Genomic DNA, 17,320 nt, shown 5'->3' with positions numbered 1-17,320 from the left:
GAGCTGCTGCACAGCCCTGTCCTGCACACCCAGCGTGCCCCACAACCCCCAGTGCCCATGTCCAGCACCACAGGCTGCAGCTGGCAGCACCCAGGGGTGACAAGGGACTTACATGTGTGATGGAGCCTCGGTAGGTGATGGGCGACTCCGGAGGGGGCCTGGATGTGGGTGTTCCTTTGGTGATGCTTCCTCCCGAGGCAGAGCTGAGGGAAGTACCTGTAGGACACAAAAACTGTGAGCTGGGGCTGAGACTACTGAGGGCAGGATTTGACCCAGTCTCTGTGGTACTGGAGGGGACACCCTCCAAGAGCTGTCAGTGCTCAATCCCAAACCTTTCAGAACCCTTTGTGCCAAGTCTCTTGAGAAACCCCTCCCTGTGAGTATGGGGTGGAGAGGAGGGAAAATATAGGTCTTTTGAGGCTATCAGCTCCCTGCTGTCTCTGTGGAGGTGCTGGGCAGATTTATGACCTGGGAGAAAGCACAGCCTGGCTCAGCCTCTCCTGATGTGATCAGAGCAGATCTGTGGTGAGATGCAGCTCAGGGTGGCTTGAGTTCATTCAAATAGATCTGTCCTGGGTTGGATCCAGCCCACAGCACTCAGGCTCCTGACTTGTCTTACTAGGGGGTTCACAAACCAGAAACCTCTGCATTTATTTTCTTCTGCCTGATTAATGGGAAAAGAAACCCATCAGGGTTGTATTTAACCAAAATGGGGTCCCTGATCAGCTGGAGGACCAACAATGAAGAGCATGAAAATACCAATTAATGTAATTTAAACAGGTCTTGCTTTGTCTTAAGCAACAGATTTTCAGGTGCCCTTTGAACACAAAACCTCCACCAGAATCAACACTTGAGGCCCTGATTTGGGGAGGTAGAGAAAAGGGGTAAAGAGACCCCATTGGCTGGGCACAATTCCAGAAGTCAACCCTGAGATCACTGGGCAGCTGCAGCCAGTGTGGCACTCACCAGGCTTGGCAGTGCCAGCATCCCTCCCTCCCTCCCCACAGCTGGGGCACGTGCCCCCCACTCTGTGTCCTCACCCCGCAGGATGGAGCCCTCCTGGGATGGCTGCAGAACCAGACTCTCTGGCTGGCTGGCCTGGCTTCTAGGAGAAAGTTGTTCCTGCTTTACTCCAGGAAAAGGCACTGGAAAACATAAAACATTACCCAGGTATCAGCAGAGGTGCAGGACACAGGGCCACAACCCTTGGCTGTGCCAGCCTGGAGGCAGCACCTTCTTGGCACCTTTGCCATTCCAACTCCTTGGGATGGGCTTCCCAGGGTGGTGAATGCACAAATGCCATCCAGCAAAGCCAGATCCTTCACCCTGGCACTGCCCACACCAGGACCAGAGCTGACACTGGAAACTCTGTGCTGATTTATAACAGAACCCACATACAGTGAGAAACAGAGATCATATCCCTCCTCCCCAGGCCTGATCCCTCACCCATTCCCTCCTGCTGTTAACAACAGCTTCCAAATCTGCAGACTAAACACTTTCTTTGTTCACTTCAGGCCATCTACTCTTTATCCTACCAGCCTGGGGAGCAACAATATATTTCCTTCCTTCGATCACAGTGTTACCTGAAGGGTATTTATGGGCTGGGAAGTGTCCCTGACCGAGCTGTTGCTTTCCTATACGGCACAAATTTAGCTCCCTGTGTCTCTGCTCCCCTGATGAACTAAGCCTTTCATCCTCTTAGCAGTTCTCTCTGTGCTCCCTTGCTGTGCCCTGTGCTCCTCCTTTCCCCTATGCTTCTGGCAAGCTCACTCCCTTCTGCTTTCAGAACATGTGAAAAACAACTCCTCTCCCAGTTCCTTACCCAGTTTCTTGGGATCCATGGTCAGTGGCAGGCCCATGGTGATGGAACCAACGGGGACCTTGGCGTGCTCGGGGCTGTAGGGTGTGTGGAGCTGGATGGGCATTCCCTGTGGGGCAAGAGGAAAGGTCAGGAGCAACTGATGGTCCCTGAGAGGCATCTCCACCTCTCACACCTGTCATCACCCTACCTGGGAAATGGATCCGACGGATCTCTCCAGCACGGAGGGGTGCTTGGTGGAGGAGATGAGGGGAGGAGGGTTGGAGATGCTGGCTAGTCTCTGCAGCCCTGAGCGAGAGCTCTCATGCAGGTTCAGAGGGATGGGGTGTCCTGTGAGGAGAACACAAATGTCAGTGAGACTGAGGGCAGGCAGAGCAGCTGCAGCATCAGGGAGAGAAGGGGAATGGGAGGGAGCAGGGGCTGGCTGTGAGCCTGCAAGTCACACAGGCATTTTGGAAAGGACTGGAATAGTTTAAATTACTGCCCTGTCCCCTCTGCAGCCAGAGGATGAGCTGCCCTCCAGCCAGAGAGGGATGAAACCTGTCTGACTTTGCACCCACCCTGCTCTGTGACAATCCACACCCCTACACCTGCCCCAGCCAGAGCTGGGGAGACACACCTGACCACCCTGGGGCCTTTAAAGAGCCCAGCCTGTGACAGTGGCTGTAAGCACAGCCTCTGGGCTCAGCCCCAGCTCAGGGGAGGGCACACACACACAGCCAGTGGGTTTTACTTGCCTGGTGGGTTATACTGGAACAAGTGGGGCTCCGTCTGGGGAGAAGTTTTGATCACATCCCGGGGGTAGGACAGAACAGGGGGCCAGCAGGAGGCAGCCACTGACTCAGCACTCAGCTTCTGAACCTCTGCGATGGCTGAGAAATGCACGGACTTCTCTGCAAAGGACACAGAAAGAAACTGCATGGTGAGTGGGCAGCAGGAGTGAGGAGTCCCTGTGAGCACGGCAGGGAAGCAAGAGCCAGCTCCAAGCACAGGAGATGGCTTCAGTTCAGTCCAACTTGGCCACGAGGTGAGGCTGAACTCTTCAACCAAGCTAAAAGGAAAAGGCTCAGTGTCACTGCCTGGATTTGACAGCATTTATTTCACTCAGATTTAAAGGGCAGTGGGACGTCTGTGTTGGTGACTCTGCTGGTGCTCACTGTGGACCTGGTGCCATCCCACCCAGGAGAGATGACATTTGACATGCAGAGTCCAGCTCCTTGCCAGGACTTGGCCATTAGTGAATTGCTCCTGGGCAGCTCCTGCCTGTGCCCACAGCTCCACATCATCCCAGCATGGCAGGGCTGGAGGATTAATGATGATGCTGTCAGATCCTTCCCTGAGGTTAAAGCCAAGAAGCAGCAATGTTGGCATTCCTCTGGAGCACGGGGGACATCCAGAGGGTACCAGTTCCTGGTGACTACACTGTGGTGTGCAGCTTCCCAAAATTACCCAGTTCCCATCCTGGATACCAGGCTGGGCTCATCCTGGCTATAAAAAGGCTGAAGGGAGGCCAAGAAGAGTTTAATGATAGAGGAGCTGTGCTGGGGACACCTGAACCCTGCCATGTGCTGGAAGATGCTGAGGAAAAGAGAGGCTTCATCTGCACCAGCTCTATGCCAAGTGCATCCTCACGCTTGGCTAAGCAGATGGATGAGACAGCCTTTTCTGGATGGAGAGGCAGGTTTGGTAGGATTTGCTTGTAATCAATAAACACTTCATTTTGCACTGCCCTTGCTACCCAGATCCACCTGTGTAACGTTTGCATTGACCAGAAATTAGAAACTGTGCGGTAAACAATGGCAATCACAAATGAACCCAGCCTTTAACCATCAATTTTTGATAAAAATAGATGCTGAATCCTGCTAAGCCTAATAATAGGGCAAGTAGATTATCAGAGGCCCAATTTAATGAGGCTTTACTACATTATCGTTATTAATGCTCAGTGTACTCAGAAGCTGGGAGATTATTCTTGTCTGCCTCAGTGAGAGAAGAAATCCATTGTGGGCACACAGAGGTGTGCAGGCACTCACACCTCTGCAGCCTGGTGGGAGCAGACCCTGGCTGTGGCCTCTTGTAGGATCCCAGAGAGGATCCCTTCCTCCTGCCAACAGAGGGGAATCCAGGCACACCCTCCCCACTGCTGGAGAGCCTCTGGCACAGCCACACTCCCTGATCTTCTCCCCTTCAGCTCGGCCCCATTCAGCTCTGCTCGTGTGGGGGCAAACAGCGCTGGGATCTCCAGCTGAAGATGCTCCCTGAAGCCAAGGCCCTGTCAGCCAAGGCTGTGTGCACCCTGGATGGCTCTCGGAGAGCCTCGTCCTCCTCCCCTCCCCGTGGGAGCCGTCCCCTCCCTGCGAGCCTCTCCAGCCTGTGAAATGTGGCCAGTTCCTAATTGCCCCCGCATTAGAGGGTGGCTATAACTCAGCCAGCTTTTGATAAAATAGCACTTACACGGGGAAGAGAGAGTTCCTATTACCGTTTATCAAGTCCCTGGAATGGGAGCGAAGGAGTCAGAGTTTATATGATCCGTCATCCAAATTAATGCTCTTGGCTCCCCGTCGCCTACAGAGGCCAAATGAAACACAACTAAATCAACACAAAACACACTGCTGGCTCTCCAACCAGCAGTGATAACCAAAGATATGCCCAACAGCAGCTCGGCACCGGGCACAGGGATCCGCCTGGCTGCCGGTGAGATCCAGGCAGGGCTGCCTGCCTCTGCCCAGCCCCGTGATCAGCAGCTCCTCGTGGAAGGGCAGGCAGGGCTCAGGGAGGTATGGCTGCCTGGCCACCCTCCAAGCTGATAGAGCCCCAGCCAGCAGCTGCGAGGCAGCCAAGGCCTGGGCCAGGATGTGTGCAAGGCTTGGCTTTGAAGCGGATCCAGAGCGGTGAGGAGGATGTTGATCTCCGCAGCGGCCGCAGGAGTTCCAGCTCTCTTATCAAGCCAGGGAGGAACAGCAGTACCTGCTCTGGTGGAGTCAGCCCCTTGCTGAGGGGTGGCACAGGGCTGCTTCCCACAGGGCTCTGCAGGCTGTGCTGGACTCTGCCTTTTAACTCCAAGCCATGTTTGCAGTCTGGAGGCTTGCCACTCCACTGGGATGGCTCGGAGAGCAGGGGAGGGAAGGGATGCACACAGATTTGCCAGGAATATCTGGCTATCTCCCTTCTAACCCCTGACCCACAGCCAGGACGTGTTCCAAGAGGCAGAGACAGAACTGAGACACTGCCTGAGCCCATACTTGCATTGAAACCAAGGCTTTGGGGGAGTGGATTTCTCCCCTTGAGGTGACTCATCACAAACCTACTGCTCTTCAGAAGAGAAATGAGTTCCCACTATGAACAGGGGAGACCAGCCTATGTCTCCCTGGGGTCCACATGCATTCCAGCCCCACTGTGGCACCCAGCACAGATGCACAGCCACACAGGGCTTGGAGAGCACACAGCTGGAGCCCAAGACCTACTGAGATGTTTGCAGGGATATAGGGAGGCATAATTACTTTCATTAACATGAAATATTCAGAGCTGTACAGAGGAGAGAATAAAGTGCTTCGTGTCATTAGTGCTTTGCAGAGAACAAAGCAACAAAAGATCCACCTGGATAACAGATCCTTGTATTTGATAATGGTGCCAGCAGGCCACAGAGTGGAGTGGGTGACTTCAACACCTAAAGCCTGCCTTGTACCTCATACCCACTTATCTGCCTCACCTCCTCATCCTCCTGTGGCCAGGAGCAAGCTGGAGCTGCAGCACTGGGACATGGGCAATGCAGAGCTCAGGGCTGGAGTGCTGGCAGTGGCACCCAGCTCACAAGGAAGCTGAGCAGTGCAGCATCAGATCTGCACAGGATTACAGCACAGGAGATCAAACCTGATTACCTGCCACAGGGGAGGAAGAGCTGGAGGGGAACTGTTCCACCTGGGCAGCAAACAGGAGCCCAGCAGGATAAGATCTACTGGAAATGGGAATTCACGGGTGGCAACGCCACGACTTAGGGGAAACTCCCTTTCTTGCAAGGTGAGCAGTCACCTTCCTTGCTTATATGCAAAACATTCTGAAGGTGTGATGCACACATTGTGCTATTTATTGTTTGAAAAAATTGTGGCCAAGTGCCAGCAATGCAAGCAAATCCTTCTGTCCAGAGGAACACGACAGCTTGAGGAATAACTACCTGGCGTGGACACTGCAGAGCAGGCTGCCACAATCCCGGCTGCCCCAGGGTGAACTAGTGCAGTGATTTTCCAGCAAACATCACTGCCAAGTCCAGTGCCTCCTCAGTGCAGTCTTATCCACCCTTCTCTTCCGTGCACAAGCAGGTGATTTTTGCAGCTGCACCCATTCCTGTTCAGGATCCAGCACTGGTGGACACTCTACCACACAAGCCCAACTTCCCTGACCGTGCCACTGGGGACAGCCTCTCATCTTCCTTAACAACCGAGCCACAGGCTAGCTACAGGGGGCAGGGACACAGACTCTGAACTGGAACAGACTCTAACACTCAGATTAAAAACACATTTAGAGGATGGTTTCATCAGGACTTCCCGTCTCTCCTTAACCTTGATCCCCAGGTGCTCAAGCTAATAATGCTTCAGATGCTCTATGGTGGGAACCTCTGAATTGCTCATTAGGCAGCCAAACCACATCAGAGCTATTCCGGGGAGAAAGCACTGGGAATCTTTACAGGAACCTTTGGACTCCGAGTCACAGTATTAGCATTGATTTTAAATGAAATAATGGTCCCCGCTGTGCATTAAAAGCATTCTTTATAGAAAGCCAGCAAGGTAGAAAAGAGCCATTGTACCCAGAGCCTTGGCATGCCTCCAGGCCCCTCTGCTCTCTGGTGAATGGCAGATGCTAATAAAGGCAATCTTCACCTCCTTGGCGCTCCACACTGCCCGGTTTGCTGTGGGCTCAATGAGACATCACGTACTGTCTAATGAACATGGGAAATTAGCCATGCCTCTCTCGTCCTGCCTCAAGATGCTATTAAAGAGCTTTCAGGGGTCGAAACAAGCTTTCACCTAGGAGGGGGAAAGCTGCTGGCTGCGTGCAGCTGCTCAGCCCGGGTGCTCCGCGCGGATAAACGCGCACACAGCCCTACCTTCCTTCTCTCCAACCGCGGGGCTCCGGCTCTTCCCCCTGGGGCTGCTGCTGGGCTGCTGCTGCTCCTTCTCAGCCTGCTGCTGCTGCTGGGACTGTGACAGCTTGCTCGGGGGCATGTCCTCGCGGGCAGACTCGTGGGCTTTTGTGATCTGCTGCTGGTAGAGAGCCAAGGCGTGGGGAGGCACCTGAGGCTTCGCGCTTCCGCTCTGCAATACCCCCTCTGAGAAACCTTCGGAAATCTGCAAAGCAGGAAGAGTTGGTGATGCTCATCATGTGCTGCTGACATCTGTAACAATCTTAAGGACATCAGGAGTTAGGAGAAACCCCTGCCCCACACTATCATGGCAAGTCATAGCAGAGGCCAAACAGGGCTTCAAAGCTCACTAGCCACAGGAGATTTTAAAAGCCCGTGACAAAGAGTACCAGCTCTGTGCTGGTGATACTACAGGACAGAGTCAGACTTGTTCAAAACCCCTAATCTATAGTTACATGCTTGTAGCTTTTGCCAGAAGTTACATTACAGCAGCCACATCTCTAGCTGCAGCATGGGAAACTGGAAGAGCATCAGGAATGGGTCCTCCCTGATCATGCAAACCCCAAACAGGGATTTCCTCCCTGCCCACCCTGCATCACTGCTCCTCCAGTGCTGATCCTGGAGATACCAGGATGCTTCTTCTCACAGCCTAAGCCGCCATATCAGTACTTTCAATACATGGCTACTGAGCAGTCAAAAAAGGGGATCAAGCAAAGCTCCTGGGTGAGGAAGGTGATATCCTTCAAGCACGAGATGAAGTGCAGGGCTGGGAAGGTGCACTCCTTCTTTTTAAACCCATGGGAGGCAGCAGTCATGTGGCAGTGAGAAGCTTTTTCTGTCCAGACCTCCCACGATTTTCTGATAAAAGAGCTCAAGAGACATCCAAATGCTGCTGGCAGACTTGCTCCAGCAGCTGGGAACACCCTCTGCACAGGGAGCACCTTGCCTGGCTGGGGACTCACACCGCCCAGGCACAGCTCTCTGTGGACCAGAGGCCATCCCCAGGGGTGAGCACATCCTTGCAACCCTGACACACACCACGAGGCCCAGTGGGAGAGCACGCACGATGCACAGGCTGTGCTCGCAGCCCCTGCCCTCTCCAGCAGGGTACTCACAATGGGAGGGATGGCAGCAGCTCTCTGCTTCAGCTGTTTCAGGTCCAGCGGCTTCTGCGGCGAGGAGTTGAGCCGGGTGTCACTGGCGGTGTTGAGCAGGCTGGGCCTGGGGGACAGCAACCTGGAACCAAAACAGGACATCAGCCATGGACAGGCTCCATGGCCCCCCCACACCCTGCACCCCTGCTCTTCTGTGCTGCCAAACCCAGAGCACATCCTCTGCATCAGAGAGGAGCGTGCTGGACTGCTGCTGGCTGCTGGGAATCTGGGCTCAAAGACAACCCCAAGGGACTACACGTCCAAACAAGACCCTTATGTCTGGCTCAAGAGGCTCTTGAGCCCACTTTCCCTCATCCCCATGCTATTTCTAGCAAATCTGCTGTTGTCCAGAGTAAACCTGAGGGAAAATGGACTCTAGAGCTGGGTGCTATGGAGCCAGATGACCAGCCCAGATTTCATTTGGACATCGTGTTACCCTCCAGAGCTCACACATACAGCTAATCCAGGGGTTCATGCTCTTCTTCAAGGACTGTCTTTTATCAAGGTGCTAAAGCCAGGGCAAGCCACCATGTGCAGGCAACTCAGGCCCTTGGGTCACTTGAAAGACGAGAGGCTGGATTTGGATGGGATTTGGCACTCAGCAGCTGTGCAGCCCTGTACTCTCACCACTTGCTCTTCCCCTTGGCTGTTTGAACTGCCTGGTAACACTCAGCCAGCCGTGCAGAGCCCCTGTGCAAACATGGGGGGCATCCCCATGGTGCCACCAAAATGGGGTGGGGATGGAGGCGTGCAAAGCCCTTGGGACAAACCCTCAGCATGTCCAGCTCCTGAGCTCATGCTGAGACCACAGGGACTACGTCTGCCCAGGCCACCTCTGCTCTCTCTCCCTCCCGACTCCAGTTTGTTGAAGCCAGTTCATAGTTTTCAAGCTTTACAGCTTGATTTGTTTATTTTAGCTGTTATTTCAGTGCTCTCTTCAGCCTATAAATTTCAAGGTCATTCCATGCTCACCCTTGGATGAATAAACAAGCGTGGCGGGGCCGTGTGTGGGGAATAAATTCATCACGGTGCTGGGGCTGCCCCAGCCCTCACTCTGCACAGTGCCTGGCATCAGAGGGGAAGGGGACCCACCTCCACACTGGCACCAGGGTAAGGCACCCAGGGGAAAACAAACAAGGGACAGCAAATTTGAAAAAATTCTTCCCTAAATAATCCAATCTCGTCTGCCTGTGGAGCCACTCAGGTGTTGTGAAGCTGCACTCCTGGAAGGGTGCAGTGCCCCAAAATCTGCTGAGACACAAGGCTGGGGACAAGGGCACCCAGCACTTGTTCCTGAGACCTTCACGCCAGGCTGAGCTGTGGAACTGCCACCCCAGCAGCTGCTTTGTGCACTCGTTGGTGCTTGAAGAGGTACACTGAAGCACCCTTAAAGTCCCTTTAAGCACCCTCAAGATCTTCAGGTTTCCTGAAGCCCTCCAGGATCCTGATGCTTCGGAAGCCAAAGTCAGTATTAAATTCATAAATATGCAAATTGCCTAATTTATTACGTCCCTCCCAGCAGATCTTGCGCCAGACAATGGGATGTCTGTTGGGTGCTCTGCTCTGGAAATCACCATATGAACAACTCTTGAACAATTCTTATCCACCTGCTGCCAACCCAGCACCTCCCAAACCCAAGGAGCAGTGCCTTAAGATGGCCAATGGCATTGGGAAGGATGGGAAAAGAGTCGGAGCAGGAAGGGGTTGGCAGGCTCACAGCTGAGCCTCAGCAGTGTGGAAATGTCCCCTCCCAGGCATGAAGCTTTGGGGATGACCATGACACTGCATTTCCCACACTCCTCCTTCTTCTGCCATGGAGACGGATGGGGACTAATTTAACTTCCAGATGATCCAACATCCTGACACATGACCCAGCCAAACAAGACTCCACGGTAGTTGTGCAAAGGCAGTGGCTACCAGAGCTCCAAAATGGGCTCCCCCAAGCCAGAGACATGGCTCCAACGTGGCACTGGCCTGGCAGAGTCCCTGCACCTCTAGCAGAGCCAGCAATGGGACGTGCAGCACTGGGATGGTCAGTGCAGGTGTCTCCTCATCATGCTGCAGGTCTGCAGTGCTATCTGTGTGTGGCCTCCCTCACATGTCCCCATCTGGCGTGACCTCCTGCTGAACCCCATCTTGGCTGTGCTTGCAGCAGCCCTCCTGCAGCACTCGCTGCATGGAACCACAGACAACCAGCTGCCTCCTTCAGCTTGGATGAGTTAAGGCTGCGCCTCCTCAATCCTGGACATGCCTTTGCTAGTGTGAACCGCAGGACCAAAAAAAGGCTGCCCCCACTCTGAACCCTTCCCTTTCTCACCGCGGGGACACCCCAGCCACCCTCTGTCCTCTTCTGGGAGATGCCGGGGACAGCTTGCTGCTTTCACAAGCGCAGGGAAGAGCACCCACGCCCCGCTGGCGCTGGGTGGGTGGGCGAGCATCGGGTGATGCGGTGACGGGGCGGCTCACGCGGCTCCGCGGCCCCGCTCCGCGCGAGTCACGCTGCGGCTGCGCCAACGCCCGCGGCCCCGCAGCCCCGGGCCCACGGGGAAGGCAGCGGAGCACAGCTACAGCTGGCAGGGGCACCGAGTCCCCACTGGGAGCCAAAAGCTCCGAGCCAGCTGAGGATCGGCCCTGTGGGTGCTGCTGGGTTGGGAAGCGCCCGATGCCGGCGTCAGCTGCAGCCTGCCCGTGCCAGCAGGCTCTGCCATCGCCCGCGCCTCATCGCCACACCGGCTGAGAGGAGTGGCCCGGGAGCTCGGGACGCCTGTTTGGTGTTTAATATTCCTGGAAGCTGGTAACTGTTTGACAAGCGAGATAGGAGCTGACTCAGCGAGGAGCTGCGATGGAAAAGTTGTTCCCAAGAGGATTTGCTGCTTTGCTGCTGAGAAGTTGGTACAAGCCATTGCTGCCCTGCTTTTGGTTGGGTTAATGTTAAACTGGTGGAGGACAGCCCTGTTGGCCTCACTCTCCCTTACTGGGAGATTTTCTCCTGTCTGGGAAGCAGGGGAGGGTGGGGAGGGGTGGTGCTGGACTCGGGCCATTACTGGAGAGGAGCACTGCAGCCAAGAGGCCTCAGCCCTGCCACAGGGCTGGCCAGCAGCACCTCCACCACCCCTTGGCACCGCCTGCGCTGCTCCAGCTGCTCGGCAGAGAGGGGCTGCAGCCCCGAGGATGCTCCCACACCAGCAGCGCTCATCCACCACAGGGGAAGAACAGAGGCCATCTGGAGCAGTGGGATGCACAACAGCTCCCTCTGACTTCATCCCCCCACTTTGCTCAGTTGCTTTTTCAACAACCCCATCCACAGTGCTGCACAAATCCACAGCCTGCCCAGCCTGGCAGCCAAACTGCTCCCTGTGAGCCCACAGAGGGCTTGCAAGACACTGGATACAGGATGCCAGCCTTCAGTCCCTGTCCAGCTGAGTCAAAGAGGGACTGCTGCCCCCCATACAATGGCAGGGTGTACACAGGAGTCCCACCTGGCCCAAGAGCCATCAAAAAATTCAGTGCTACAAAGATGTGTGTATTCACACATATTCTTTAAAAAAAGGAAAACCCTCTCTCCATCTGTGAGGCTCTTGGGTGGGGAGAGCCCTATGGGAAAGGCTGGGAGGGGAGCAAGATGTTTCTCCAAGGAGGAGGCCAGTGTTTCTCCTCCCTGTCCTAAGAGCCATCCATGAAGGGTCTGAGGCACTCTTGGCCAGGTCTAGAGGTGGGTGGAGGGCTTGGGACTGCAGTGTCTCTCAGGTGAAGACCCACTGGCATGGCCCCAGGAAAGCTCACAGAGACCACATTCTCCTGCCTTTATGGCCAGGATGGATAATTTGCCCCTACAGATCTGAGCAACATCTCTGCCAAAGGAGCAACTCGCCCCCTCTTGCAGTAAAAGGCATCCCTGACGTGATTTTTCTCCTGCCAATGCCAACTGAGACAGAAACCATTCCCAGCCCCGGATGCTGGCAAACCAGCCCAACTCGGCTGTCCCTGAGAGCACACCCCGCTCCATTGCGTCACCCAGATGGGCAGCTGCCACCAGCAAATGCAGTGGCTCTGCACCCAACATCTGCCCACGGCCATGTCCTAGAAGCACCCGTGCGCTGGGACATCGCACTGCTTGTTGTGTCACAGCCCCTTTGGAAGCAACAGCCGAAGGGCTGGGGGCACACGGGGACACAGCTGGGAAGTCCCTTGGCCAGGGAGTGCCTGAGCAGTGATATCCCCAGGAGGAGCTCACAAAGGCACCCACGGGCACTGCGACACAATGGAAAAGCTCATCTGGCCCTTGGGTCATGCCCTTGTCCCCCGCTCCTACCTGCTCTTGTCCACAGCATCTTGCTCATCCATCTCGTCTGCACTGCAGGTCGCGCTGGAGTCGCTGTCGGGGTTCACCCCGGGGCCTTTGCTGCCCTTGTGGCTCTCCTTCTTCTCGGCCTTGGGCGGACCCTCCGTCCCTGCCGCCCCCGCGCTGCTGACGCCGCTTTCCACCTTCTTGTCATTCCCCTTGTCCTTCTCCTGGCTCTCTTCGCTCTCCTCCTTCTTCACCTCGCTCTTGCCCGGCTCCTCGCTCGCCTTCTCCTCCGGCTCCTCCGTTTTCACCACGTCCACCACCAGCTCCTCGGGCACCTTCTCCTCGCCGCTGGGCGCCTCGGGAGCCGTCTCGGGCGGGGGGCTGGCGGCAGGAGCGGGGTTGGCAGGGGGGGCAGGGGGAGCGTCGGGGGGCGTTGGAGCCTCTTCCCACTTGACTGCCGGCTCTGTGCCGGCGTCACCTCCCGGCCCGGGTGGTGCCTTGGCCCCGTTTTCGCCTCCTTCTTTGGCTTCGGGCCTTGGCGAGGGAATGCTCTCGGTGTCGGAGCTGTTATTTACTGCAGCTGAGAAAAGGGAAGAAATAAAAATAAGGATCAGCCTGAGATTCTTGCTTCCCATATCGCTGCCTCCACCCCCTCCCTTGGGAAGAGAACGCCCTCGTTCCTCTGAGGGGGAGATGATCCCAGGGCTGGGAGAACTGTGCTGGGATCCCCAGATCCAGAGCCTGCTAAGCAAAGGGCTGTTCTGGGGGCCTCTCTGCTTGCCCAGCACGACTGTGAACCCCCACCCAAACACAAAATCACACGCCCAAAAACCTGCAGACTGAGTGACTGGGAAGCTGGATGTTAAGGGAAAACCCTGGCTGCTGGCTGGTCTGGCAGGACAGGATCTGCTCCCTTCTCGCTTTCTTACCCATGGCACATGATCAGCTGCCTCAGACCAGGCACCCTACTCGCTGACTTACATCACCTGTCTCCCTGGCTCTGCCACCCCTGGAGCAGCTGGGATCATCCCAAAACACTACACGTGTTTGTTGTTGGTGGCAGAAGAAAGGAGGTCAGGGTCAGCGAAAGGAAAGCTCTGGCAGCACTGCAGGACAGGTTAATTATTACACGGGAAGGATCATTCCCAGATCTGCCACCAGCGGCTTGATGAGAGCTGGAAGCACAAGCGTCCATGCACTGCTCAGAGCTAGGTGCTGCCAAGAGATTGTTTCTACAGCTGGGGAGAGGATCACTCCCTCCAAGGCTCGGCCGGACAAACATGGCCAGGGCCAGGAACACCAGGAGATTTCCACAGTCCCATCCCAGCATGTCCCCACCAGGCAGGGCTCTCACGCTCATGCCCCAAAGGCTTCCTCACATACATTCCTTGACCTGCCTCCCTCCACAGCAGCTCAGACAACTTTCTAATGCTGGTGAGAGGAGTGCCACAGAGGGACTGTCTCCTAAAAGCTGTACATCAGAGCACACCCATCTGTCCTCAGAGTGAAACTGTACCACACTCATCAGGAATCTCAGTTTTCTCCAATCTTACTCACTTGCAAACAAGAACTGAGGCATTCCATCACCCAGCCAGGACAAGGTTCACAGTGTGTTTGGCAAAACTCTTCCCAACTGCCACTTGATGCTACTCTGGATGCTATCCTGAGACACCCAACAATCGCTCATCCCAAACTCAGCCAAGCTCTACACCTCCTTGCATTTCCTCCAGATGCTGAATCCATGCTCTACACCATAATTCCACACTCAGTCTTTCCCCCTGTCCCTGGATTGGCCACGTGGCCCCTGCAACTTCAACATATTGTCTGAGTATCCCCAAATGTCACCCTGGAGCCAGTGCCCATCTCCTGTGTAACACCACCCTGGCACTTCCATGCCCATTACATTTTTCATGCCACTCGTGCTTTTCCACAACTCTGTAGGGCACCCAGCAGCAGAGCAAGAGCTGATGCTTGGGGAGTAAGGCTCAGAAGCATGTCAAGAGATCTGTCTCTAATCTCAAAATCATGTTGTTTCCTCTCAGGCACTCTTACAAAGAGCAGTAACTACCTTTTACTTTGCTCCTGTGAGTCACGTATCACCTCGCACAAAGATTTACCTGGAATCTGCCTTGTAATGAGTCACTCACAAGGACGATTTGAAAAGATTTCCCATTTCAAGTCCCATTAGCCTGGGTGCTAAGGCCAGGAACCAGTGTGGTGCCAGAGTGCTGGTTAAGTTATTAAATTACTTTGACAGAAGTCAAATGGGCATTGTTGGAAAATTGTGCACATTTTCTCTGAACTCCAAACTGCTGTGCTTTCTAAGCGATAAAGAGCTGAAAATTGTCACTTTCAAGTTGTTTCCTTTCTTTGGTATGGCTGGGAGGGAGAAAAACGCTGCCTTAAAAGGGAAAGGAGGAGGAAAAGCCCCACCAAGGTGCATCAGCATTGCTGGTGGCAGACCACAGCTTCCCCTGCCTTCTCCCCAGTGCTGGGCTCCGGGAGCTCCACTGCCCAGAAAGCAGCAGAGCCCTGATGAGATGGGGACAGACCTTGGTGGCTTATCTCTCCTTGAGCCCATGATAAGCTCCACGAGAGCTCACAGCGGTGGATAAGAGCGTGCAGGGACCCTCCTTAGGAGCAAACACAAGAAATGTGATTTATAGGAGGTCCTGGGAGGCCGTGTGCTCTTGGAAAGCGCACTGACGGAAATCAGAAACCAAAGGGCTCCCAAAATAGCCATCTGTCCAGACAGACACGGGAGGAGGGCAGTGATCCAGGGCACTCCTTGCAAGCGTGAAATCCAGAGGCATCCAAAATGCCATGAGTGCTGTGAGACACCATCACCTTGGTGTGACTCTGGGGTGACAGACCCCTCGTGAGTGCTGAATGTGCAGCCCCAGAGGCCTCGTGCGGTGCCTCTGCCACAACCGGGCAGCAAAGCCAGCAGAGCTGAGCCCATTCCCTGCCACAGCCCTCACCTGCCTCACCTTCTGCCTCCTCTGCCATCTCCTCCTCGTTGCCACTCATCCCTGACACCTCCATCTCCTCGTCCTCAGCTGCGGGAGGGAAGGCGGCTTCTTCGTTCTGAACAGCGGCGCCTTTTTTCTTCTTCCTCTTGGCGTTCCTTTCTTTCTCCTGCAGAAGAACAAGAATGGTGAGAGGCAAAGCCTATGGGGAGTTATGGGGCAGCAGAGAGCATTGGTCCTGCCCAAAGGGTCAAGAGGGACACTGCCAGCAACCCCCTGCCCTGAGCTTTGGGACTAGACTTGCCTGTTGTAAGCCTGGCAGTGTGGTGTCACCTGGCCAAAATCTTTTCACTGCTCTGCAATGGCCAGCCTGGTCCCACAGGGAGCTCCAGCCTCAGTAATCAGGGGAAGAATGGCACAGACACACGGACAAGGCACAAGCATGCAGAGGTCACCAGTGCGGGGCTGGCAAGAGCCTGGGGGTCACATGTCTGCTCACGACACACGCGTGACACGCTGGTCCTGCGCATTTCCAGCTCTACCTCCAGCTACACAAACATGCGTGGCTGGGACTTGACGCTTATCTGTAGATAACAGAGCTGATGCCCCAGATACGGCCCAGCCAACATTTTCATGCACCTGCTTTCATGACCCCTTTGGCAGGAGCTGCCAAAGAACTTTGACTCCCGTGCCAGGGCAGCTGTCACCGGTGGACAGTGGGCAAGCTCAGGGCAGCACGGCATCCCAAAGGTGACTGCCTGGTGTCCTGGCTTGCCCTGAGACAGCCCCAACCTCCCTGGCTGGAGCACGTGCCACAGCCACGAGGGTGTGGACAGCTGCTCCCTCCTGCAGACCTAAAGGAAAAGTCTCGGCTTTGCTATTGTTTCCTGCTCTTGTTGCTTGAGTAAATATTACCAGTAGGAACAGGCTCATCATCTCCGGCTCTCCCTGCAAACCCCACATGAGTGACGTGTGTAGGACGTTTATTTACATGGATGAAAAGATAAAGCCGTGGTGAAAACGTTAACTTTGCTGCTGGATCTCTGCGCTGGGAAGAGCTGGTCCCCCCCTTCCCCCACCCCCAACTTTTCAATCCTTTAGAAAACTTCCAGATAAAACAAACAAATACAACTGCTTTTTGCTTGGAAACGCTGCTTGCTCAAAATCTATTTTTATCAAACTGGGCAGGAGAGAGGGGAAAGAGGCACTTGAGAAGCGGCTCTGTGCAGGCACAGAGAGGCAGAGGGAGGAATGCCAGGCTCTGTGGTTCCCTTTCTCCAGCCCAGCCCTGCTGGTGCTGTCCTGGTGCTGCCCCGGCAGCGATTCAGCCCCGCACGTTCCTGTGTGAAGCAGCAGTTCCCATCACGCTGAGGCAGTGACAAAGCGCCGACGTTACTATGGCAAAGACTTCTCTGCCTCTTACTCACGGGTCCGTGACTCAGCCGCGGGCAGAGCGGGCTCCTCGCTGGGAATTAGCTGGGAACCAGCCTCTGCCTCTGCACCCTACTTGGCCAGAGCCCGGGGCTGGCAGCTGCTGGCAGAGCAGAGCAGAGCAGAGCAGAGCAGTGAGCGGCCCCAGGGCCACCGTGGGTCCCTCTCCCGGCAAACCCCACGGCTGGTATTAGGGGAAATTATGTGAAATATAGGCAGCAGATCCTGCCTGCATCTGGAGATGTGTTCAAGGCCACCACTTTGGCTCTTATCACGCCTACAGCTCCAGACTCCGTGTGCAGTCTTGCTGCTCTCTACCTTCTACCAGATATTTCTTGAGGAGCAACCAGGACTTGGTGCTACTCAAGCATTCTGACTCACCAAGACCACTGAGGATATACCCTGAGCACAGCAAGGACACAGAACCCTGCACAAGGGGTCACTCCATGCCTCCTCCTCCACAATGTCTTTAAAGGCAATCCCAATAAATTTGGCCTCCCCCTGCACTCACTACCTGATGTGGCA

General features: G+C 55.2%; 1 protein-coding gene across 13 annotated transcripts in view; it reads right to left on the bottom strand.

The window, feature by feature from the left end:
• Nucleotides 1-17,320, bottom strand: part of NCOR2 (nuclear receptor corepressor 2) — a 225,496-nt gene that overhangs the window by 24,018 nt on the left and 184,158 nt on the right. For 11 of the 13 annotated variants that reach the window (XM_058036731.1, XM_058036730.1, XM_058036732.1 and 8 more), the window contains 9 exons: nucleotides 15,377-15,533; nucleotides 12,420-12,975; nucleotides 8,069-8,189; nucleotides 6,918-7,158; nucleotides 2,557-2,712; nucleotides 2,010-2,149; nucleotides 1,823-1,928; nucleotides 1,041-1,145; nucleotides 113-216 (listed from right to left, as the gene is read on the bottom strand). In XM_058036731.1, coding sequence (XP_057892714.1) covers nucleotides 113-216; nucleotides 1,041-1,145; nucleotides 1,823-1,928; nucleotides 2,010-2,149; nucleotides 2,557-2,712; nucleotides 6,918-7,158; nucleotides 8,069-8,189; nucleotides 12,420-12,975; nucleotides 15,377-15,533 — 1,686 coding nt within the window. The remainder of the gene's footprint in view (nucleotides 1-112; nucleotides 217-1,040; nucleotides 1,146-1,822; nucleotides 1,929-2,009; nucleotides 2,150-2,556; nucleotides 2,713-6,917; nucleotides 7,159-8,068; nucleotides 8,190-12,419; nucleotides 12,976-15,376; nucleotides 15,534-17,320) is intronic. The other 2 variants (XM_058036735.1, XM_058036736.1) reach the window with 1 other exon arrangement.

Source organism: Melospiza georgiana, chromosome 18, assembly GCF_028018845.1.
Source record: "Melospiza georgiana isolate bMelGeo1 chromosome 18, bMelGeo1.pri, whole genome shotgun sequence".
Taxonomy (NCBI): domain Eukaryota; kingdom Metazoa; phylum Chordata; class Aves; order Passeriformes; family Passerellidae; genus Melospiza; species Melospiza georgiana.
This window is presented reverse-complemented; position numbering and strand designations above follow the sequence as displayed.